This window comes from Glycine max, chromosome 2 (assembly GCF_000004515.6).
Source record: "Glycine max cultivar Williams 82 chromosome 2, Glycine_max_v4.0, whole genome shotgun sequence".
NCBI lineage: Eukaryota > Viridiplantae > Streptophyta > Magnoliopsida > Fabales > Fabaceae > Glycine > Glycine max.
In genome coordinates, this window is record NC_016089.4 from 36174348 (window position 1) to 36201353 (window position 27006).

General features: G+C 35.0%; 1 protein-coding gene across 1 annotated transcript; it reads left to right on the top strand.

The window, feature by feature from the left end:
* The first annotated feature begins 20594 nt into the window (after window positions 1-20594).
* On the top strand, window positions 20595-24678 carry LOC100800723 (calcium-binding protein CBP). Its single transcript, XM_041013082.1, is given in 6 exon segments — window positions 20595-20912; window positions 22039-22085; window positions 22444-22619; window positions 23189-23207; window positions 24343-24378; window positions 24380-24678. Coding segments are annotated over 6 exon segments (540 nt in total). The 5' UTR covers window positions 20595-20692; the 3' UTR covers window positions 24422-24678.
* Window positions 24679-27006: the final 2328 nt, after the last annotated feature.

A 27006-nucleotide genomic window follows, 5' to 3' on the forward strand; every position in this document is an offset into this window, starting at 1 on the left:
GTAAGTTGGGATTTTGGCTCAAGGCTTGTAGAACGGCTGGACATGATATATGTCAGGGTTTGGACAGCAGTTCGGGGATAAAGGGGATGCCCCACATTATTTCCATGACACACATGCAATGATGACGATTAGGAAATTTTATGCAAAACTGGTCATGCATGCACCTACGAGGACACTCAAGCATCAAGTTTTTATGGTTATGTGACACTAGGGCTCAGGATTCATTTTCCCTATTTAAGTCAACCCAGTGTTTCCAAAATATGTTCTTTTATCAAATCATGCATTCATCCAAGTTTATTTCGGGCGTTCAGGAAAATTTTCACAGCATTCACCCTTCAGGTGCATACACATCTTTTTTTCAAAAACTGGTTATGATCAGTAAAAACTTTTCAAAGAAAAGCTGGAAGTTATCTCTTTTCAAAAGCGTGTTGACTTTTTAGTCAAAAGATATATTTTTTGTTTTTTTTTCTTCTTTTTTTTAACAGCTTGTAACCTGGACACGGTTGATGCCCGAGATCACATCTTTTTTTCGAAAAAGGCGTGCGAACGAAAGTGCACAATACCTACATATTCTTTTTTTTTTTTTTGAGGTATTTTGCTACCTAAACATGTGTATATTTTTTGAGGTATTTTGCTATATACATGCATATCCAAGGTATCTTGCTACCTAAACATATATATATTTTGTGAGGTATTTTTGCTATATACATGCATATCTAAGGTATATTTACTACCTAAACATACATATATATATTTATTGAGGTATGACTACCTTACGAGCTTGTGCTTGTTTTATTTAAATTCCTAGGATCATGAACAATTAGGTGTGTCCTACTATGACTGGAGAAACAAAGGTGATCAAATAACAAGTAGAGATTTAAAAGGTACTAGGTTGCCTCCTAGTAGCGCTTCATAAACGTCTTGAGTTGGATGCTTGATGACTTGTCGATCACGAACCTAGTACTTTTGCTTACCTTTGGCTTCAGACTTGGTCGTCTGCTGATCGGCCACGGGTCGTAGGCAACGCTCTAACCTTTTTGTGGATGAGCTGAGGTGAACTCTAGAGGTGGTGGCAATGCGTTTGTTGCCCGCTGCCGGCCATCCCTAGGCTATTGTGGTGTCTCGCCCTACGCCTGCCTGGGGGCGCAGTACTTCTTGATGAAAGCCCGGTTAATAGGGGGCCTGATGAACTTGCTAGGGGCTACGGACACTCTGTAGAACTGACAGAGGCCCGTAATCAGAGCTCGAAACCCTAGGACCCTGTTGGACTTCTTCGGGTCCACTGGGTGTCTTGCGGGCGCGATCCCTGCAAACAATAGATGACATCAGAAATCAGTTGAGCGATGTGCATACTTACCTATGTCATGATGGCATGACCTTGCTGGGGGGACAGGCACCCTGTAGGACTGACAAAGGCCCATAACCAGAGCTGGAAACCCTAGGACCCTGTTGGACTTCTTCGGGTCTACTGGGTGTCTTGCGGGCGCGATCCCTGCAAACAATAGATGACATCAAAGATCAGTTGAGCGATGTGCATACTTACCTATGTCATGATGGCATGACCTTGCTGGGGGGACGGGCACCCTGTAGGACTGATAGAGGTCCGTAACCAAAGCTGGAAACCCTAGGACCCTGTTGGACTTCTTCGGGTCCACTGGGTGTCTTGCGGGCGCGATCCATGCAAACAATAGATGACATCAGAAATCAGTTGAACCATATGCATACTCACATATGTTGGGACGGCACAGACCAACTGATGCTTCCGCAGGGGGAGATCGGCATTGTGGTCACTGGGCAGAATGTTGCTAAGTAGCAATGTCATACATATCAGTGTAAGAGTGGTCATGTTGGTGCGCATGATCCGCACTCGTCACTTTGCAGCGGCACGGGTGAAATCTTGCCCCAGTATGCAAAGTAGTTGGGCGATAGCTTCCCTCTCTGGTTGTGCTCGCATAGTTGGTCGCCTTCCAATATCAGGGGGTGGCCCAGGAACTGATAAAAGGAAATTACTGGCCCCTTAACCGGGAGCTCAAGTGTCGGTTAAGCATTTAAGGGCAGAGGACCTTAAATTCTCTTAAGATGTGGATATGGAGCCCATTGAAGTTCAGGACGTGTCTTCCTTTGAAGGCGAGGGCGTGCAGCCCTCTGAAGGTGAGGTCGTGTAGCCCTCTGATGGCAAAGGCGTACAGCTCTTTGATGGCGAGGACGTGCAGCCCTCTGAAGGTGAGGGCGTGCAGTCCTCTGAAGGCGAGGACTTGTAGCCCTCTAAAGGTGAGGGTACTAGTACCCAAGGGTCCACCCTTATGAGAAAGCAAGAGATTGACTCATTGAGAAGGCCGATCATCCCAAATTCAAAAGATTGGACATTAGATGTAGGAAATCTATGCAGCTAACATGATTTTTTAGGGATGCAGATGCATGCAACCTTTGTCATGAAATTTGGTAAATGCGGATCTCATATGAAATAATGCAAGGCAATGGAAAGTTGTACAATGTTCATGACATTCTTTCCCTATTTTGTGATTTTGATTTTGATTTTTTTTTTTGGAAAACACAGATTGATTGTCCTTTTGAAAGAGGTGATAGTCCATGCCACCTTATCCTATTTTTTGCAAATCTCTCCGGGAACTCCCTCAGAGTGTGTTCTGTTTGATTTAGTCATTTGACCATTTTGGAGTGACAACAATGGAGCTTTTTGATGTTTAATCAATCCATCGAAATCCTAGGGTTTGCCCCCCCCCCCCCCCCTTTTTGTTTAAAAACATCGACGGGTGAGAACTTTTGATCGGCCCCTATGCTCACTTGAGGCTCATGCACGGTGCCCCTCATTGCCCCAGTGTAAGGCTTTGAGGTACCAATCGTTGTCTTTTGTCATGACCTTGTAGCAAGGAACCTATTGGGTGAGAACTTCTAATCTGCCCCTAGGTTCGCTTGAGGTTCATGCACAGTGCCCCTCATTGCCCCAGTGTAAGGCTTTGTGGTACCAATCGTTGTCTTTCGTCCTGACCTTGTAGCAAGGAACCTATTGGGTGAGAACTTCTAATCTGCCCCTAGGTTCGTTTGAGATTTAAGCATGGTGCCTTTCATTGCCCCAGTGTAGGGCTTTGAGGTATCCATTTTTGTTTTCACAACCTTGTAGCAAGGAAGAATGAAAGAGGCGGTTTGATTCTCGCCGAAAGAATTTTTCAAGGACGAGAAATAATTTGAAGGATTTTTTCAGTTGACGGATTAAGTCAAATGACTCCTATGTAGAAGCAAGATGTTTTGATGTTTTGATGATGCCAAAAGATCAAGTGCTTCTAAGTTTTATTCAAGACTAGAATCCAAGAATCCAAGAAAATCAAGATATATGATCAAGTTGATCTCTAGAATCTTAGGAAGAAGTTTCCAAATTGAAAAAAAAAGCAAAAGGTTTGGCCAAAGAATTCCATCTAAATCATTTCAAATTGCGATTTACTCTCTGGTAATCGATTACCAACAGCTGAAAATGTTTATAACAGTCACTAGAAATTTGAATTCAAAATTTATAATGTGCAATTGATTACACATGGATGGTAATTGATTACCAGCAGTTTATTGAACGTTTTAATTCAAATTTCAAAACCTGTAATCGTTTACACAAGTCTTGTAATCGATTACCAGAGGAGATTTTCAGAAAATAATTTCCAAGAGTCACATCTATTCAAATGGTTTATGAATGGCCATCAAGGGTCTATTTATATGTGACTCGGAAACACGAATATAAAGAGAGTTTTCATTGCCCAAAAAAGTTTTATCCTCTCAAAAGATTAAGAGTTTTTCTGAACTGAACTGAAATGTCTTATCCTCTCAAAAAGATTCCTTGGTCAACCACTTGCATATTCAATAAGGAATTTTGATTGATCTTCATTGTACAATCTATCTCTTTTAAGAGAGATTTCTTCTTCTCTTCTTCTTATTTCTGAAAAAGGGATTAAGAGACCATGGGTCTCTTGTTGTAGAGGATTCCTAAACACAAGGGAAGGGTTGTCCCTGCGTGGTTCAGACTTTGTAAAAGGAGTTTTACAAAGAGAGTGGAAAATCTCAAGTGGGTTGCTTGAGGACTGGACGTAGGCACGGGAAGTGGTCGAACCAATATAAATCAAGTTTGCATTCCTCTCTTCCCTTAAACTTCTTTTATTTATTGCTATTTATCTTTTGCTTTAAAGAAGTTTATTTTGAATTGTCTTTTGAGTAATTCATTTAAGGGTGCATTGTTAACCCAAAAAAAAAAAAGAGTGAAAGTCTAATTGGGGAATAGTCTTTGTATCTTAATTCAACCCCCCCCCCCCTTCTCTTATAACTGAGGCCATTTGTCCAACATCCTATTCTTGATAACTCACTTCTCTCTAAAAAGACAAACTTTTCAGAATGATAAAATGAGGTCACATGAACGTCTTGAAAACACAGTCAATCAAATGCTTTTTTTTTCTTTTTCTTTTTGAACCCTTTTTTTGAAACTTATTTGTTTTGAACATTTACTCGTTGTTTTACGGCACCCCCACCAACGTGTAGCATGAGTAATTTTTGATTGAACGATCTTGGAAGTCCAAACTCAGGAGCACAAGTCGCTTGAGCAAACAGACCAATGGCTTGCACCCACATTCCGGTGAAAGTTGAATAAGCAAAGATGCGTTTGTGAGAGGATGAGGGACAAAGATATCAAATTTATCCATTTTATTTAGCATTGTAACTGTGGTTTACAATAATAGCATAAAATTGAAGATCCTGATGAGTCATTTAGAGACATCTAACAAGAGCTTTCAAAATTTCCCCATGTGTGGTGTCGCTTGTCAGTGTTAGGATTCAACAAGCCATTCTCCTCAAATTTCAACCCACATCAATTAGACTTTGCACCTTATGCTTCAGGGTCATACAGTGCTCAATGGAATGCCCCAGGGCTCCTCTATGATATGCACATGTTGCGTTCAAGCCGTATCCTCAGAAAAATGGAGGTTGAGGAAACCTAGCAGGGGTTATGGCTACCATTGAATTATCGAGTAGATATGAGAGCAAGTTTAGCATATGACACCGGAATTTGGGGTGAATCCTACAGGATTTTTGCTGCAAAATTCCTTTTTGGTTGGTGTTTTGGTTCGTGCTAAAGGTGGTGTTTAGCATTGGTTGTGTGGTAGACAGGCTTTGTGGTTGATTTAGGGATGGCCTTTGTGGATAATTGGGTGGTGGGGAAGGAGAAGGTTTGTTATTGGCTGAGTAACGACATTGTTGGGTTGGTGGGAAACTTGGTTGTATAGGAATGGCAGTCACAGCATGGGTTTCTCCCTCATTCTCACCCTCTTCATTTGCCCCAGTTTTTTTATTCATCAAAGCAGGATGATTAAAATGGCCTCTTTTCAAACCCACTTCGATCCTTTCGCTAGCGAAGACCAAATCTGTAAAACTTGAAGGTGTGTAACCCACCATTTTTCATAGTAGAACACCGGTAACGTGTCTACTATCATTGTGATAATCTCTTTCTCTGTTATTGGGGGCGCTACTTGAGCTGCCAGATCCCTCCACCTCTGGGCATATTCCTTGAAGGATTCATGCTCTTTTTTGCACATGTTCTATAGTTGCATCCTATCCGAAGCCATATCAGAATTGTACTGATACTGCTTAACGAAGGCAACCATTAGGTCCCTCCAAGAATGGACTCGGGAAGGTTCCAAGTTAGCGTACCAGGTAACAGCTACCCCAGTAAGACTTTCTTGGAAAAAATGTATCAGTAGTTCCTCATCTTTTGTGTATGCCCCCATCTTCCGACAATACATCTTTAGATGGTTCTTGGGGCAAGTAGTCCCCTTGTACTTGTCAAAGTTCGGCACCTTGAACTTGGGAATGACCATGTTCGGGTACTAGGAACAACTCTTCTTGGTTAGCAAAGGCATAATCTTCGCCTCCTTCAATGTCCTTGAGCATTTCCTCTATATGATCCAACTTTCCATTTTCAGCCATAGCAGGAGGGGCTCTTCCCACCGCAAAATGCAAGGGTTGTGGTTGTGGGCGAAACTGAGGGCCCTTCAAAGTGTTTGGCATGGGTATACCACCAACTGCTTGCCCTTCAGTGGCATATCCGAGGCAAGGCTCAAAGTTCGCTAGATTGTGGTGGGGCATTTCATGTGTCTCCCCCACGGTTTAAGAGACATGTGCATGATGAGGTTGTCGGCTTTCAATGAGTATGGGAGCGGAGTTATTGACATCCTCATTGAGAATGTATGCCACATTGGGTGGTGTATAGTTAGGAGGCAAGCCATATGGTGGGAAGGCATGCTTGTTTTGAATTTGCGCATAATGGGGGGCCGCCCGTACTTCCCAAATCTTTGCCTACCATATCTAAGGTTGGATGATTCATTTGGTTAAGGCCAGATGAGGGCATCGGGTTCACCTTAGCAATAGCGCTGGTAGCGGCAACTGTAACCGCATTGGCTTCCATTATCTTCTTCATGCTCATCATGGCCTCCATCATTGTGGCCATTTGCTCTTTCATGGCCTCCATGTCGGCCTTCATCTGCTCTTGTGCCTCCTCTACTTTACCAATTACTCTAGCTCTAGCACGGGTTCAGTAAAGGCACCGTAAAGCATGTTCTTTTCTTTTTTATAACAATGATTAAGTTCGTTTTTCTTTTTTCAAGGAAAGAATGTAATGAACAATGCAACCAATGAAAAGCACGGATGTATGTGAATGATGCACAGTTGAAGTATTGCGAATTCTTGCAGGACATAGGGTTGAATCAATTTAGATTTTTAACGTGGTCCATTACATCTTTGTCAAGGTGAAACTGGAAGTAACAAGGACATCAACAGTCCTAAATGTGTTTGGCAATAGACGAAGTAGCGATGTAACACGATCCATCTTTTTCCCCAAATTTTGCAAGATGGTTACTTCCATACTTCAACTTGACTCGATGAACCTTTTCATAAAAGCATGAGCTTGGTTCACCCCATAACCTAGGGAATGGCAATTTTGATTGCCAATACTTCAACAACATTTCATAGGGATGAAAGATTCGGGAATACACATGCTATGCATGGAAAATGTAATTATGAAATTGAGATGCCCGAAGAGACATCATTTCCTAGTTAACCATGCAGCGCGTGCGTGACGACATGATGTAGACGCGCAAAAGCATAACACAGGGATGCACATAGTACGAGAATATCCACAAATAATTACAAGCAAAGGCGTACATGACATTTAGGACTACATGCATGGCAGTGTTTAAAATGGCATGCAGCGTGTTTGCTCCGTGCCCCTATTTGGGGACCTATAAGATAATATCTAGGGGTCTCTAATAACTACTCCCAACGATCCATATCTCACATGGTTGTTTTCTAGAGGTATCATCACTCAAGATAATAATATTGCGGCGGTATGGAATACCAGCGACAACGCATTACAAAGAGAGAAAGCTCTAGACGAGGTTTCACTATTATCAAGCAAGTCGGAGACCTAGCATGACCATAGATTCACCTCCACTCCTTAGATTTCCATGAACCCGGGTATAGGACCCCTTTTTACTCAAACTCGTGGGTGCTTAGAATGTAGTGTAAAAATGTGGAAAAGACAGCATTTATTATTTTTAGACAGTTCAAAAAAAATGCACACACAAAGTTTCACAATTCCACACTTTCCTAAAATAGGCCTAACTCACAAAAACAGTCCCCAGTGGAGTCGCCAATTGTCGCAACCTACCCTTTTGCGGGCGAGCGAGGCGAGGCTCACGGGTGCGTCTTCCAAAGGAGGAAAATGCGCGGAGTCGCCACCAACGTTTATTTGTGGAAAACGTCGGAAAAATCGAAGGAAACCGGTCATGAAGAATATTCCGGATTTGGGAGTTGTATTTACGTTTGAGGAAGGTATTAGCACCTCTCACATTTGTCCCAAAGGACAACAGCCTTAATTTTAGAATTGTGTGAAATTGTGTACCTAAAATTTTATTTCTTTTTTATTTTTGAGGTCGACAAAAGCGGTGCTCTTGCTCCTACGTACCCTCTATCGAAGAGGAAATCAGACCTACGTAGTTCTTTCTGAAGAGCAAATCAAGCGATTCTTTTTACTTGGAAGGAGGTCCTTTTTAAGGCGTTGGACCTTAAAATGACCCATTTTTACTGGGTGAGAAAAACTGAGGTATCAAACTTTAAAATCCTTTTTAGTGATTTTTTGCGGACGAGCTTGACTTTGCGAGTTGATTTTAGCCTTAGTTTCACTTTAGTTATTAGTCAATTCAATTAAGAAAGAGAAATCCCAAAGACAAACGTCCGATTGATTTTTTTGGTTTATTTTACTAAAAGATATTTTTTTATTATTATATTATTATTTTACCTCTTTTTGGTTTTCAACGTGGTTACGGCATGATCGAACGGTCGAATTTCATTTTAACAGAAATTAACGGATATTACAATTCAAATGATCGGTGGAAATTTATTTTATTTTTTGATTAGGCGAAAAAATGACTTAAGTAAATGACTAAAGCACGTCAAAAGGGGGTACGGAAAGTAAATGAAACGAGAATAAAAGTACGCGAAACAAATGGGGACCACCAAGGGTACATAGAATGAATTGAAAAGTTCGATTTTGGGAACTTACCGGTTGAAGACCGAAGAACGACAGAGAACGAACGACAAACGACGAAGAACGGTTGAAAATCTTCGCGAAATCATCCACAGAAACGTTACGGAAGCGCCTCGGCTAGGATTTTCTTCACGAAAACAATTTTCCTCACTAATTTTAAGTGATTACGAAGTACCAGAAGGGCTGAACCCCTTTCTCCTCCACTTCTCCCCCTATTTATAGGAAAATAGGGGAGGAGCTTGCCACCCAGCTCGCCCAGGCGAGCCAAGTTGCTTCCTCCAGAAGCAACCGCCTTCTGGAGGAACATCCTGGAAGGCCCAAGTGGGCCTGGTTGCTATTTGCACCCCCTTTTTTTACTAAATACACCCCCTTTGCTTTTTTGGTGATTCTTTTTCCGTAACGTTATGAAACTTTACGAATTTTGTAACGATACTTGTTTTCTTTTCGTAAGGTTACGGAACCTTACGGGTCATATAATTACTCCTTTTTTAGCTTTCGGAATGTTACGGAAACTCACGGATTGCGTAACAATACTTCCTTTTGATTTCCGGCATGTTACGGAATTTCACGGATTGCGTAACAATGTTTCCTTTTGATTTTCGGCATGTCTCGGAACTTCACGTATTGTGAAACAAAGGGTGCCAAGTACCTCGAAGCGGTCAACCAAAGGTTGCATGCCATCAAACAATAGTCCCCGGACGAAATTAGGGTATGACACCAATTACTTATAATTCTCCTGAAATTAAATTATAAACACAAAATTAATCCAGTAGGCCCAAATGATAAAACTGCATAATTAATTTGACAATTAAGGCTAATCAGTAATTAAAATGGTGACAAAAAGGATTAAGAAATATGAGAAAATGATGATACTTCACCCTCACCCTCTCCGAAGAGGAGGACTTGCTGTCAAAGGCACCTCAGCAAGTATCCTCTGATGAGGAACCGCCAATAGAGATGACCTCCCGGTCCATCATGGGTTGCTCAATCGAGCCCCAGAATCACTGTCACCCATGCTGATGGCGGAATTAGACAAGAAGGAAGACATTATAAGAGAAAATGAATACCTTGAAAAGACAAACAAAGAAGAAAGGGGAAACTGTAAGCAAGAAAGCAAGGAAGAAAGGAAATTTTGAGAAAGAACAGTGATCCGAAATCAAATGTCCACTCCATTTAAAAGGGATATAGACTCTTTTGTAACTAGCGGGAGTTGAAGTGGTGCCACGACACACCCTCACTCACGCATGAACCGCGAATTCAGTATTTGCACACTCTACGACTAACACATGTGCAAAAGTACTACGCGTGCGCCGCATACACCTATAGCAGCAGACAAATAGTAGTATTTATCTCCAATGCACCTTCAAACAATCAGAAAAGGGAAGCGTTGTCAAATATAGAGACTTCCCTTACTTGACACGCCAAAGACATGTTCCTCCCGGACAACTTGACAGAAGCAGTCCGAAAAACACTTGTCTAGGCTCGGGGGCTTGACAAGTCACACCCGACATTGAACAAACACTCGTCCACACTTGGGGGCTCGACAAACTCTTCGCCCTCCACTTGTCAAGACAACTACCCTGAACATCAGATACTCTCCATCGACACTAGACAATCTCTTTCGCCCGCAAGCCGACTCAGAGCTTGGGGGGTTTATATACTGTCCAAGACCCACAAAATACACGTGGCATTTTACATGGCACTCTGAGACGCGTGTCAACCCTCCACGTCAACCTTGCAATAGGAGCACAGACACTCGATCCTTAGCAGTCGGGCTCCATAACTGACAAGTTATCCCTAACCTATTAATATTTGAATACCTTTATCGATTGGTAGGTAGTTAATTATCTACAAAGTTGCACATTATCTACAAGGGACAATTATCTCCTAGCTTTTATCTATAAGCTACAGTTTATCTCTAACATTATCTACATGCCCCCGGCTATTATCTATAAATCAAGAATTATCTGCAAAGGCTATAATAGCCCCTACAAATAAGGACCTGTAGCTATGCTCCACTCCTATAAATACCAGGTTTCATTGAACCCTCAACACGATCCACACACTTCAGCACACGAGCAACAAGCCTATGCACATCTCTCTTTATCGCTCACTCGAGCTTTTGTTTAAGCATATACTTTCTTTTATCTCCTAACTCATATACTTACTTGAGCGTCAAAGTCCTTTGTTTTGCAGATCCCCATATCTCATCCTCTTAACAAAGGCCACCCTTAATGCCAATGTGTGAAGTCCAAGAGCCCACTTTGGCCACGTCCACCTTGACGTGTCCTAGCTCTAAAATTTGGTAAGTACAATAAATATATATACTTTTAATATATGTTATATTTTAAATTTATAATAAATAATTTATATTGCAATATAAATTTATGTTTAAATATTTTATCATTTAAAATTTATTAAAATTTAATTTAGAAGTAAAGATAAATAGAAAGAGATAAATGATTAAGAAAACTAAGTAAACAAATAAAGATAAAAGTGAAAGGGGTAAGTGGTAAGTGATTTAAGAAAATTTTCTAAAAACACTTTTATTGAAGAATAATTTCTAATTTTAATGATTTTTAATAAATTATTTTTCTTAAGTCCCTCTATTAGCTTCACTAGGGTTTTCTATCACATTCATCATGTGGATTTTGAAACATGGTGATTCTTTGATCCTTATAGGTTATAGCCTTTGATGATGATTGTCACAAGATCTGTAGGACAAGTGGCCTCAATAACTTAAAAGGGGGGGTGAATTAAATTTCAAAATTTTCCACTAACAAACTTTTAACCCCCTTCTAAATGATAGGCTCAGAATGCAGAAGAAGAAGCAACAATTAATTTAATAATGTTCTTTAAACACACAAGACAAAATTGATTGCAATAACATAAATGAGATAAGGGAAGAGAGAAATGCAAAATCGATTTATATTGGTTCGGCCACTTCTTGTGCCTACGTCCAGTCCTCAAGCAACCCACTTGAGATTTTCTACTATCTCTATAAATCCTTTACAGACTTTGAACACACCCTGGGATCCCTCACCCTTGTGTTCAAAGATTCTCCAAGAGACAATCTGTCTCTTGATTACAATTCTCATAATCCAAGAGATAACCATGTCTCTTGATTACAACTGACTTTCTGATATGAACAAAAAGATTTCTCTCCTTTAGAGTGGATGATACAAATTAAAGTTCCTACAGGAATTTCTCTCTTTTATAGATGATAATACAATTTGAAGCTCCTGGATAAATTCTCAATAGATTTGCAAGTGTTTGCCCAAGAGTTCTTGAGAGAGCATTTGACAATTAATTTCTCTTAGAATATCTCTCTCTTGATTTTCAAAGTCAGACACACATATATATAGGCCCTTTGTGCCTTTTCAAAATGGTTTGAAGAGATGAGTCTTTTCAAAAAGTTTTTTTCTGAAATTCTTCACTGGTAATCGATTACAGGTTTCTGGTAATCGATTACACAGTTATATTTTGAAGGGTCATGACTTTTCAAAGTGTTTCCTGAAGTGCCATTGCTGGTAATTGATTACAAACATCTGGTAATCGATTATATGATTCAAAATTCAAATTCAAAACCCTTTTTAAACCCTTTGTTTCAAAATTGTCTTCTGGTAATCGATTACACTGCCTGGTAATTGATTACCAGAGTCTTGGATGTTGGAAACAATGTGTTTTAAGGCAAAAGCTTGATCAACCAATGAGATTGTTTGAGGCCTTATCTTTTTCTTGATCTTGTTTTCTTTGACCTTGAATTATTCTTGAAGCAATGCTTAACCTTTGAATGTTTGTTGAAGCAACCCTGTATTAATCTTAAAGCAATGCTTAACCTTTGAATGTTTGTTGAAACAACCTTGTTGTTTGATTCTACTTTGGCATCATCAAAACCTTGTATTCATACATTCACAAGATCATGTAGAAGTGGAAGGAGATTGATTTCCCAAAGGAGGATGAGGCGGTGATCCAAATACAAAGCCAAAGGAGTAGCGAGAATGATCAAGATAGTTAGTTAGCTAGGTGTTAGTCGTCTTATACGACTAACTTTTGTATAGAAAAGCTTTTGCAAAATATGTATAGTTTTCCCCAATTTATAGTTCTTTTGTAGGAATTGTAAATAAACTTTGTTGTGTTTTGATCTCTTTCATTAGGGTCTCTTTTATTGGAATTAATGTTAAAATATGTACAATTTCAGGTAAAAAAGAGCTAATTTCTTAAAGTGCCAAAGTCGTTGTCGCGCTAAGCGAACTCAGTGGGCTTAGCGCGTATCCATTGCTAAGCATGGCTTCAACGTGCTTAGCGTGAAGAAGGAATCTAGAAGAGCACATGAATTGAAGTAGCGCACTAAGCGCGAGATCAGCTCGCTAAGCGAGTCGTCCATTTTTTGCGAGGCTCAGCACAACATTGGTACCAAGCCCAAATCCACTTACTCGTGCTAAGCGCGACGACGTGATTTCAGAGCCTATTTAAAGCCTGAATTATCAGAATTAAGGTAACAAAATTATTACGCTTTTGCATAGAATTTTACACACAAACTTTGGTGAGTGAGCTCTGAAGATAGCAGAGGAGAGGCAACACAGCAAGGAGCCTAGGGTTCATCATTGAGCTAGATTAGAGAGTGTTTGAGTGATTGTGAGGTGCCAAGAAGAGGAGGAGGGATCCCCCTTCCTGTGTAAGTAGCAATTTCTCTGTATTTTCTGTCTAATTGTAGAAAAGGCCTCCTTGTTATGGCTTGCTAAAACCCTAGTTGGGGATTTCTAATAAACAGTTGTTGTAAACACTTTTCATATCTAATTAAGTGTGTTTTATGTGTTCATTGCTTCTATCGATGCTTCATTGTTTCATGCGTTTGGTTTGATCACCCATTGGTGTGTACTGTTAGGAACTTTAGCGCTGGGAAGTGTATTATTTCCTTAGAACTTGATAGAGCAGGGCTAGATAACTGCATTGCTAGGGATAGATTGCATGTTTTTTAGTTTTTAATTATGATGTGATTATAGTGCTATTTAAATTAAGCCTAGTCCAACAAGAGGGATCCGAGGATGAAGCTTGGTTTAAATTAGTCTAAACGTACGAGGGATCGAGGTTTAGTACTTTAGTCTTCAGCATAGAACACAAGAACATTCTTAATTAGAGAAATATCTTTATATGCATCAACTCGTTTATTAGAAAGACCCAACGCTTTTAAACCACTGTTGTCACTTTTAATTGGTTGTGTTTATTGTTTTTCTAATTAGGATATATCATACTTTTACTTCAATTCACAATTATTATTTTCTGTCAACAAAATGCCTGATTATTGAACAAAGCTTTGCCAAATAAACAAGTTCCCTGTGTTCGATACTCAGATCATTCCGTTTTAATTTTAAATACCCGGTGCGCTTGCTAGTATATCACTTCCCCTTTGATATGATGTTGAATGAAACTTGTTCACATTTAAGTTTTTTAAAAGGGTAATAAAGAAACTTCCATAAAGGGGAGTCCATGGAGTTTTGATAGTATTGTCTTGAGTGATTTTTTAAATGATGCTGCACCAGAGGAGGTTGATCTTTCGTTATGCCAATTCTAGGTGTGGGTTTATGATCTCCTTATAAACTTGCAAACACAATTGATGGTTGAAACCATTGGTAAATGAATTAGAAGGGTACATTGCATGGGATCCATCAAAGGAGAATAGAATGGGAAGATCAATCAGGTTCAAGGTGTTTGTGAATATCTCTAAACCACTGAGAAGGGGTATGATCATGGAACCCACATATGCAACTATTCTTGAAACCTACAAGAATACACTTACACAATGTAGACACCCATTACATTACCTAATTCTTGAGAACCCTTCTCAAGATACAAATAAATAATGCAAATGAAGTGAATAAAATAACACTAGAAGAGGATTTTTATTGTGTTTTAAAAATCTTAAGCTCTTTTTTCAAGGATTAGTTTGTTCTAAAGTCCGTTCAGAATAAGAATGTTTAGAATAAATATTTGTTCTAAGCTCATAACGAAAACTTATTAGTTTTTGAAAAGTAGTTACTTGCTCAGAACAAAACTTCAAACCTTTGATTCAGAAAAAAAAGGTTTGTTGTTAGACTATGTTTATGTTCAAATAATTGTTTTATAAAAGGCTGTCTATGGAAAACAAGTTATAAATTTATGTTGCTTAAAGCAATAAAGAAGAAGGGGATAAAAAGAATGAACACAACAAATTTTTATATTGGTTCACACCAAACTTAGGGCTACATCCAATCATCAATCTCCCAATGAGATTTTCACTAAACACAACAACCAACTACACCACTGGTTTACAACAACAACCTTAACAGGTTCACCACTATACAAAGCTTCACCCAAGCTGTTGTAGCAACAATACCCCTTAATCACCCACACTACCTTAAGGTCATAATGCACATGCTCTGCCACCACAACACCACATCTTGGTCTTAGCTTAGCCTGGAGACTTTCAACACACAATATATGATTTATGTGAATCACTACACATAACGAAGATCCTCCCTAACATGGGTTTCCTCAGAAAATACAATATTCTCTCTTTTACAACAATGAATAACTCCAGTATATTTTACAAAAGTGGGTCACTGTCGAACAAAAAGGCTTGGAGCAGAATGTTGGATCCTTAATAAAGGTGATAGGCTCATGTTTTCTCTTTCTTTTTTGCTTCAATATCATCTTCAAAAGCTCCCTTCAAGTCCCTTTAAATAGCCCAAAAAATAGTCGTTAGAAGTGGGAGGGAAGAATGCATGTGGTGCAATGACGACCATAATTAACTTCTTTTTTTATTTAGACTCAAATAACTTTTTGATACAAATAAACAAAGGTTTTTGGTACCTAAACTTTATTGCTTTTTTTTTTGGTACCTAACATTTTTTTATTTTTAAGAAAATTTTTTTATCGAAAGATGTTGTCTGTTAATTTGCTAGTGAGTGAGATTTGAACCCAAGACCTTTCCCTCTCTCATTCATTCTTCAACCACAAACAAACCTTATAACTTCTATTTTTGAAAAGGATGCTTGCCTTTGATGACTTAGTTCTTGAGTCAATAAGTTTTAGGTAAATTCTACCATGCCGCTATTAGTTGAAGGGTTTTCAATACCTTCATGAGCAAACCAATACTATAATGCCATGTGTACTAATTTTTTAATTTTTAATTTTAATATTTTATTAAATATGACTTACAAAATTAACATATTTACAAAATAATCCCGAACTAATTTGTAAAATTGAACCAAACCAATTGGTTGGACCAAAAATTATGTGAACCAATCTAGAATTTAGTTTGAATAAACCACTAAACCAATCTTGAGAGAGAGAAAAAATTATTAAAAAAAGACTAAATAAATGGATAAAAAACAAGTAAGACTTATAAAAACTAGAAAAAAATAAATTCATGACATGCCCTTAATGCATATAGAAATTAGAAAATGGTCATATAAAAAGGAACAAACAAATTTATGAAAAGGATCTTATAAAAATTAGGGACGGAGGGAGTAACAAGTAACACTTTGCCACTTCCAAAAGCAAAAGTCCTATCACTTTGCTTCCGCCAATAATCGCAATAGTTACGTTATACAAATTGTCACATACTCTCCTTCGGTGGAAGGAGAAACCATGAGGACAACTACCATTGTCACACTTCAATCATAGATTTTTTATATCATTGTATCCTTTAACCGATACATTGGTGGAAAGGGGTTGCAGTATAATGAAGGTGTAAAACATTTAACAAAATGTGTACACCAAAAGATATAAATATTAAAAGTAAAAACATGATATAAGAAAATTCCACAAAGTGTGACATTAAAACATTTAACGAATAAACATTGATATCCAAAATATTAAAGAAAATTAAAATATTGTATCTAATAAAATATTTTTGAGAAAAAAAATATCATCAAAAAGCACTATAACATAATTTGCTCAAGTGTTATGTCAACTTAGAATTCAAGTGCTCAAGTGACCTTTCAATGAATTTTTCATGATTCAGTAGGTTATGAGGCTTCAAAGCCAAATCTAACGCGAGTCACATTCTTGTTTCATTGTTCACCTATAAATATATTTTTTTTCAATTATTTGTTAATGGGAATCAATTGTTTATGATCCAAGTTATGAGGCTTCAAAGCCAAATCTAAGCCGAGCCGCATTCTTGTTCCATCATTCACCTATAAACATTTTTTTTCAATTATTTGTTAATGGGATATAGTTGTAAAATTTAACAATAATATAAAATACTTAACTAAAATCAATATTTAAACTTACTTGTACTTTGTAACCATTTGCACCCATTTGTGTCACCCAAGTTGCTACCCAAATACCATAACCATTCCTATTTTATAAAATCACCAAGTTTTAACTTGTAATTTAATTAGTTTACATATTCAATAAACTAAATATAATAAATAAACTTACGAGTCATGTTTTTGTATGCCTCACCCTTCATGATGCACAATTTTGTATTTGCTAATTAGCAATCTCTTTGTCGAAAAACATGAGTAAAATGATTCACGCTGCATAAATTTTTCTATATATTGAACCTGCATAGAAAGTTCATTTATTACATTAACAATGGTAGTTGAGTTAATTTCATTTTATGTATTATAATAGTGGGTAATATTTATCAATAGTTTAACATTGAATTCTAGGTTCGTCCTTGTTTGATGTTGTTGAAAGTGAGTTAAGGACAACAATCTATTTATTTGGCACATCAAGAACCACAAAAAACCAATGGGAGGTTTCCTTGTTGACAAAGACAAATATCTATTCATACACAAGTAAAAAGATTAGACTATCAAAATGTAAGAATAAAATGGTAATGAAAATTTGTTGATATTACTCACCTTTGTCAAAAATTAAACTTTACCCATAAAAAAATCTTGATAATGTTCTCTCTTTTTGTTGGGGGCTTAATTAAATCAAGAGCACAATGCTAGCAAGTTAAAAGATACGTTAATATTATTTTTAAAAAGCAATTAGTCAAGTAAAAATATGTTCAAATTAACTGAATTGAATGGTGCTAGATGAAAAATAAAATAAAAGAAACATACTAAAACATGGGTAGGCATTAGGGGTGGGAATAGGCCAGACTGGCCTACAGGGACCTACGACCTAACCTACATAAAGTATGGCCTGAACTGACCTATTTAATTAAAAGGTTAGGCTCAGGATTTTTAAAAGCCTATTAAATTAAATAGACCAGGCTTAAGCTTATTAAAAAACATTTATAAGCTTGATAGGCCGGCCTATATATATATATATATATATATATATATATATATATATATATATATATATATATATATTATTTTTTGGGTACCAATATATAATATTATTTTTTGGATACAATTAATTTTTTTTAAACTATCAGACTTTTTCTTATAATCAAGGACTTTAATTACAATTTAGGTGTGAGTCATGTGCCCTTTTATATTCCTCATTATTTTGATTGACTTTCCTTTTTTTTAACTTTCCTATTACGTTCCTATTCCATAAAATATTAAACATTTATTGTGAAGAAGAATTTTAAAAAAAGCTATCAGGCCAGACCAGACTTTTAAAAAGGACAGGCCGAATCAAAATAAAAGTCTTTGATAGGCTATAGACCAGACTCAAGCCTCAAAGATTCATCGTGGGTTAGGCTCAGGTCTTTCAAAGCCTGGCCTGGCCTATTCCCACCCCTAGTAGGCATGAACCAAACACATGGGTAGGCATGAACCAAACATCATACATGTCACCAGATCAAGTATCTATAAATATTACCTATTAGTAATGTTAATAAATAAATAAATAAGATTAATAACAAATGAAAGGTAGATAAATATGATTACTTCTTGGCAAATTTCTTTTCTTGGCACCAAATCTTTTAATGTTTTTCTACTACCACTACAAAAATCTCCCGGTGTAGTTATTAAAATATCATTGTTGAAATATTACAAATAAGTAAATTAGAATCCAATAACAACAATTATGTAAGTTTTTTTTTAAGAAAAAACAAAATCATTGTTCACTTCAATTCATATTCAATGCAACTATCATTAGTTTGTAACTAAAAAATTTACCTATCCATTTTATCTATATTTGATTTTCCAAAAATGTACGATAAAACGAAAACTTCTTATGTACTTAGACTAACGACTTGGAGTAGCTATAGTTCAAGCAATTCATTTAACAAAAAAATATATATTTTAATAAAAAAATACAATAAATAATAATTTATTTTAACAATTGCACTTATCACTTATGCCAACTCTATAGTATACCTATCATTGATACAATACCCTGTATGAGAAGTTATGGTTCGCAAAACCTTTGAGGGTTTCATATTTTTCTTTAAAGGCGAAAATATTTTTTTTCACCTGCTTTCTTCTGAAGACGCTTATTGTCTCCACTTGCATAGAAATTAAGTTATCGTCCTTGTTTGTAAGACATCTTGAATGGTGTGCGAATAGTAACATGTGTTGTTAAATTCAGCACCAATTCACCAAGGTCATTTATATTTTTCTTTACCTCTTTCATCTCATCTCTTCATTGTAAGAGCATAAAAATTAAAAATAATTTTATTCATATAAAAATTAAATACTATAGAAATAATTTTTTGTTACACACTTCGTAAGAAACCTAACAATAAAAAAGACAAAACATATCTTATTATTTGATATTTGACATGGTCAATCTCTTTAAAATTTGTTTGAGCATAATTTTCATTGTCATGAATATTTTGGATTGGTTGTTCGACATGTTTGACTGATATACTTCCACCCACTGTTTATAATTTTGTGACTTTTATTATTTTTGGAATTACTTCACCCAAAAATTTCACTTAGCTGAATGAATATAAAATCTTATTAGATTTTTTTTAAGAAAAAAAATAAAAAATGTAACAAGATCATTATAATGTATAATGCAACTAAATTATTAAAAAAATCACATTTGATAATAATAGATAATTATTAAAAATAATGAAAACATAACAGTGCATAAACAGAAAATTAAAATAATATAAAATTCAAATTATCCAAAATGAAAAAATAATTATTCTTAATAACTGTAAAATAATAATATAATATATTACATATTTAAAATTTAAAATAATAATAAATTTTTTGAATAATATATATAATTTTGAAACAAATATAAAATAATTTTAAACAAAACTATTAATTCACATAAGCAATATTACGGTATATAAACAATATATAAAAAAATAGCATCAGGTAAATGGTTAAGAAAATCAAATATATCAATAAAGATTAAAAAAAAGAGAGTGGTACATATAAATGAGGTATTTTAAATTGAGGTTGGGGATTCAAATTTTGGTTTGGGTTAGGTGAGGCTGCAACTATATTGCATTTGATGTTGCTATTGTCCGTATAAAATAGTCACACTTACATTAAATCAATTATTATCTTATTTTTAAAATAAAAAATAGTGGAACATCAAATCCATCAATAATTGATGGCATGGAAACAAACACTTAATTTTTAAATGACTTCTTGAGACATGACAATTTGTTAGTCATGTTAGTAATGAAGGAAAATTCTCTAATAACATATAACTATTTCAAAAATATAAATTTTAATTATTTTTTGACTTTCTACTTATATATCACGACACTCCTGATCACATATTATACATAATAAAGTATAACTACTTTTATAAAACAAATTAATCATATTTTTTAAGCTAAAATTAATCGTATTTATATATTTAATTAACCATGTAGTATTTCAGAAAATTCTAAGTGGACCAAACTTAAATGTACAGACGCTAATCTTTTTCCATTAAAATATCTTGAAAACATTTTTTTTTAAAAAAAAGAAACCTTATATATACGATTATTTTTGCAAATCATTTTTTTAAATTAAATTTTTAAAAATATGGTGAAAAAAGATTATTTTTAAAAATAAAAACTACAAAGAAATAGTAATAAAAATAACTAAGAATTTCTGAAAAATTGCCCCAACACGCCAAAACCCACTATGCATATATAAATCGAGCAGTTCCGCTCTCTCTCTGACGCGTCTTCATCAATTTAGTGGCAATCACTGATCTTTCTGAACACAAAGATCCCTTCAAAATTTCACCATGTCCGGCTACCCCAACCAGCCTCCCAGCTACGGCTACGGCTACGGCGCGCCGCCGCCGCCCCATCCCTACGGCGCTCCTCAGCCCCCGCAATCCTACGGCGCGCCGCCGCCCGCTCAGCCATACTCCGCCGCGCCCTACGCCCAGCCGTCCGCCCCCTACAATAAACCTCCGAAGAACGAGTCCCACTCCCACAGCGGCGGAAGCGGCGGTTCACTGGGCTAAGCTGCGCTGGTGTTTGGGAAATGACGCGTTTTTCTTTTTTGTGCTGTTGGTTTCGTTTACCTGCATGGGAAACGCGTGTCGTGTGCTTTCAATGCGAATTGGGTGACGTGGCATAGTAACTTTTTGAGTTTTGATTTTTCGGGTTACGCGTTGCCTTTTTTGAGTTCTGACTTTTTAGGGGACGCTGTGGGCGCCTACTTCGTAGCACAACGCAGGATCCACTCTATACGGTGGTTTTATTACTTCCACGTGGCCTCGGGTTACTTTACAGTACTTAGTAATTAATAATTAATAATCTTTTTGCGCCGTTATAATTATCCCGTAAGAAAAAAAATTTCAAAATAATTGTCATGTTTTTCAATATAATATTAATAATTTTTGTTCACTTATATCTCTTATATAATATTACTGAAAAATGACATAATTTATAAATGAATAAATGATGATTTAAGATTAAGTTTGTAAAATTATTATTGTTTTTATTTATTTATTTTTCTTGATATGCATAAAATAACTTAAAATTACAAGATGGAGGAAGTAATTAATACTAATATTAAATGAATTTAAAGTTGATTGGAATTGTCAACGTTATATTATTCTTCGATTGCCCTCCTGTTTTATACTGACCAAAATTCATAAAAAAAAATAGTAATTTTACAAAACTAAAGTTATATAGGGATATGAGGGAAAAATAATTAAAATCACATCAAAAAATCAAATATTAACACTTATTTTAGGATAAGTTTTTTTAAAAAATGTGACTTTTATTTTAGAATAAATGAATAAATTTTTGTCAAAAATGTGGCGTTTATTTTAGAACGGAGGGAGTAACTAATACTATTACTTATCGTTACTGTTCAATACTCCCTCACTAGTTACTGTTCATAATCTATTGTTTTAAATTGTAGCAGGTAAAGTGTTGAACCAGTAGTGATTGTTGATGTCACTCCTACTATAGATAATTAGATATTTAGTAAAATACTGAAGTTGCAATTTTTTTTTTGGTGCATACTGAAGTTACAATTTGAAAATTGGAACTGAATTTGTATATTTAACCAAAGTTCAAATTAGAAGGGAGTATTTACTGTTTCAAAATTTGACTACGTAATAATGCATTGCAGGACCAAAGGAATTCACATCTCTATTTTACAGTCTTCAGAACTGGAGGGTATGTCCTTTTCTCCTTTTATTTTTATTCCTCGTTTGATCCTGAACTTCAAGTTTGCAAATTATGCTGTGCTGTCTTTATATTGAAACATATTCTTTTAAGTGTGTGGTTGAATGGGTGCTGGTAAAATTGATTTTGAATGAAATTGATTTTGATGTAATGTGGTTTATGTTTGGATGTATTGTTATAAAATCATGTTAGGAATAAAATTCATTACAAAATTTTGTATCCAACACAGAAGTTACTCAAAATCCATGAAACCAAACATGTGAAAATATATCCAAAATTCATGCTGGACTCAGAATCAATTTCCGAACGCCAAATCAAACACGCCCTAACTTGGTTATTATTGTTGCAGTCCATTTTTGAGAGATTTGACAAGGACAGAAGCGGCAAAATCGATTATACTGAGTTGAGAGATGCTCTACTGAGTCTGGGTTATGCTGTTTCTCCAGTGGTATTGGATTTGCTCGTCTCCAAGTTTGACAAAACTGGTGGAAAAAGCAAGGCTATAGAATATGATAATTTCATCGAGTATGGCTTTTCTTCAATTCGTTGTCTTTTTAATTGATAAATGATTTTTAGCATTAAAAAGAGATTTTTTTTTTCTAGAATATGACAATTTCATCGAGTAAGGATAAAATAAATAATTTTAGTGTTGATGAGAAAATTAATGGTTAATATTCCTATACATTCATAATTTGTTATGTATGTATCCATAATTTTCAACTATTGATTTTCTTATTAATGCCTGATATTATTCACTTTATCATGTAAAATTACTAAATAAGTTGTTCAGTTTGAAGATAGCATATCCATTAAAAGGATTTTCCACTTGATGTCTTCTTTATTTATTGTTAAATTTTAATATTTTGTTAACATCAAAGAGAGAAGAAAACTGTCCTTGTACAATAACCACATAGGCTCAGCCACTTGTACTTTTATATATTGTTAGTTGAAGGCAACATAGTTTTCAGATTTAAAACGGGAGAAACTCTCAATAAAATTGAAATTTTCTCTTTTCATTAGCATTATGTTTACCTTTACTTTCCTGGTGTAAAACGAATATATTAACTGATTTCTTTCCATGTTTGCTTATGCAGGTGTTGTCTTACTGTTAAGGTGAGCTACCAAGTCATTCTGATTTGATTTATTATTTTATGGCAGAAATATAGGAATAGTCTCTTACTTTTTTAATTCGACAAATTAGTCTTTTTGGAAAATTGATCATTTTTTAAAACAAAAAAGGTTATAAATGTACTGAAAATCGCATGAAAATGAGTTTCATGAATAATATGAATAATAAAAAAAGAACATGACATTAGATTTTTAGATTTTTGGTTGATTATGAGCTCATTTTTTACATTAGTTGATTTTCATAATTTTCATTTAAATGAATTCAATAAAACAAATTTTACATCTTGAATCATTAAAAAAATGTTTAAAATTGTATTAAAAATAAAAAAAAAAATATCATTTTTTCGAAATGATTAACTTGTCATGAATTGTAGCCTTATTTTATCTGATTCTGCAATTAATATTACATCTTGTCATTCTCATATTCTCATATGATGTGGAGTCTCAAAAGAACATAAACAAAAGGACAATTTTAGTGATAGCAGCGCTGCTGCAGCATAGCATCAGTCACTGCTTAATTGAACTGCATTACCTAACCATATAAAACCGTTTAAAAGTTTGCTAGTTTATTGCCAACATTTTCATGTTAATGTTGAAAAGTAAAAAATGAACAGTAATAATGTTTGGTATATCTTGGATAAGTCTTTTTAATATTATTATGGCCAGACAAACGAGACATGAATGAACTGAACTTAAAACACATGTTCCTTTTTGTGAAATCTATCGTGTTGTTTTGGTGATTCATGAAACATTCAACATGATCCTATTTCTTAGTGTGCGTTTGGATTAAAATTGAAAAAATAGAGTTTGGTTGAACTTAACTTTGTAAGCTTACATTTAGTTAAAAGTAGGTTTGAAGTTTTCTACATTAGATGGAAAAGAGAAAGAGTAGATAAACTTTGGTTTGGGTGAAAGTCACGTTGTACTCGACTGAAAAATAATGGAAGATAAACATGTACAACTTTCTATAAAGATGTTTGGATGTTTAAACGTCAAATCAATCACATCTTTAGTGTGAAGTGAGAACCATAAATTCTGCTCTAATTTATGTTGGAATCAAGCTGATTCATTTGTACTTTTTCCTATTAGCAAAATCTAACTTTTTAATTGTGTATTGCAGGGACTAACTGACAAATTCAAGGAGAAGGATACTGCGTATTCTGGGTCTGCAACCTTCTCCTATGAATCGTTTATGCTGACAGTCCTGCCATTCCTAATAGCTTAGGAAAGTAATGGTGTGTGTGGTTGGTAGGCCTTGTAAATGGCCAGGCTATATTTGGTTTGAAAATGTGTGTGGCCGAATTACTTTACTATTGCCAGCCTTTAATATGCTAGTATTCCCTGTTGTTTACTTTATAAGTAACCAAATCCTAAATTACTATATTTTTCAGCTTGTTGATAATTTTCTTTGGGTGCTGTATGTGAATGAAGCGTCGAAAATGAGATTCCTTGCTAATGGTAATCCATGACTGGATAATAATTTGGGCTTAAAAGACCAATCTTGTGTAATTTTTGTGCAGTACGGTAATTTTTATATTTGAGTCTAATTTATAAATTCAAAAATAAAGTAAAATATAGAATATATTTTTATTATTAATGATCAATATATTATTATTATTTATTATTCAAAATAAATATAATAAATGTTTTAAAATTTAACATCAACTAAATGTTGATAGGTCTTAATCTCCAAATGATTTATTTTTATTCATGATTTTGATGATTATAAATGTATATATTATTGATGAATTAATGAGTTATTCTTAAGTGAACAAGATTTATTATATATGAGCACCCTTATATTATTTTCTATCCTACAACTCTTATTAGTGTGTGTCTAATTAGTGGAAATTGTTTTATTAAAGAGTAATATTGAGTATCCAATGTGTTGTTATAAACTAGTGTTTGCTTATCGTGAAAATTAGTGTATATATATTGTGTTGTTTCTATTCGCTTCTAATGGACTTAGTTACTTATATTATCTATTTTATATCAAGTATAAGTGATGTTCAACATTGTACTAAAATCAATGTTAACTATAAAGGAAAGGGCATGAACTTAATTTTTTTTTTCAAATTCATTTTTTGCTCTCTTATTTTAAATTGATAACATTTGAATTTAAGGAAGGGTAAAATAGAAGGATTCACAGGAATATTTCTCAAAGGTCATTATTGCTAAAGAGAGGAGCATGTACAATTATCTGTACTTTTGTTCTTTCTCTCTCCACAAGTGCACATCAGGTAGCACTACTCCAATTGTAAGACAACGGTCAAATCAGAGACAAACAATAATCTCGTAATGAATACTTTCATGAAGTTTATAAAAAGTGACCAAGGCATCGTTATCAAGTGCAAGAAGAAAAAAAACGAAAATACGAAGTGAAAAACAAGAGCATTTTGAAGTGAGAAATTGTCAAGTCATTGGGTGATACATAATAGTGCTTAATTAGTTCATCATTTACATATCAAAGTTATTATTTGTATTCGAGCTTAATTGTTTATCCACTATGTTGAGTGATTTAAATTTGTGTATTCAATCAAACATTATTTGTTTGTGAAAGCCAAAAATGGCTTAGTGTTAAACAATACTTGAGTTTTTTAGATTCATGATGAGTCTAAAGGTGTGCCAATAGTGGCCTAGAGGATATTATTGTAGCCTAGAGTGGTAGGACGTAATAGTTGTTTCTAATTAAGCTTTGATTAGTGGAACCTTCACTAGTTTGTGAAGGAAAACTTGAGGTAGCTTTGTTTGAATGAACTAGTATAAATTAGGTGTTTCTACTTATCTTTTAAGCTATTTGATTAATATTATCTTTAGCTTATATTGACACACTTTGTCACACAAGTGTTATTTTGAAAAACTTTTGTGAAAATATCATTTTATCAATCACTAGATGACAATGTTTGTTCTTTAATAAAAAATGGTTTTATTCAATGGATGACATATCTGTTTGTGCAAAACAACTTCTTGCGAAAAGATTTCATTTCATTCTAACACTCTATTCAACTCTCATTCTAGTGTGATATCTGTTATTTCATTTTTCTGTTTGATTTTTGGTTTTTGCCGTCAAATTTTTGTTGAATGATGATGCATCAATTGATTTGTGAAGACTTTTTTTTATTTGTGACAACTTTTTCTAGTAGTTTTTAGTTGTAAAAACTTATTTGATGAAAATTTTTTCTTAAGCCAAAAGACATTTATGTCTTAAAACAAATCAAAACCTTAATTATTTTGATTGGATGCAAATAAATACAAAGGTTAAAAGATGAGTATTATGTGCAATTAGATTATAAACACATTCCAAAACATATATAAAAAAGAACCTTACAGAAACTCTCATAGTCTCATCTTCAATCATGAACACACATACCCAACCTCTTTCCACATTTCAAAATCCAAATTCAACCTTATCCTTCTCGCAACACTAGCAGCTTGCCCCCCAACCAAACAACCAACATCTATCCTGATGCAATCCTACCCCCCAAGGGCATTGGATAAAAGACTCTAAGAAGATTGGGCCAAAGATGCAAGAGAAGGCCCTAGGGTTCTCATGAGTCTTAGGGTAGATTTCGGGCCCATAGGCTAAGTATGAATCCACTTATCTTTGTACATATTAGATTAAGGTTTCTTTAAATTTGGGCCTTGTATTTAGGGCTCCATAATGTAGGTAGGGTACCCTAAAAATATAGGATTTTTCAGCCCTTGTATTTTAGGGTACCTAGACTAGTTTTTGTATTAGGGGTAGTTTTGTAATTTCACATGCACTAAGTGAATATTTGATGTG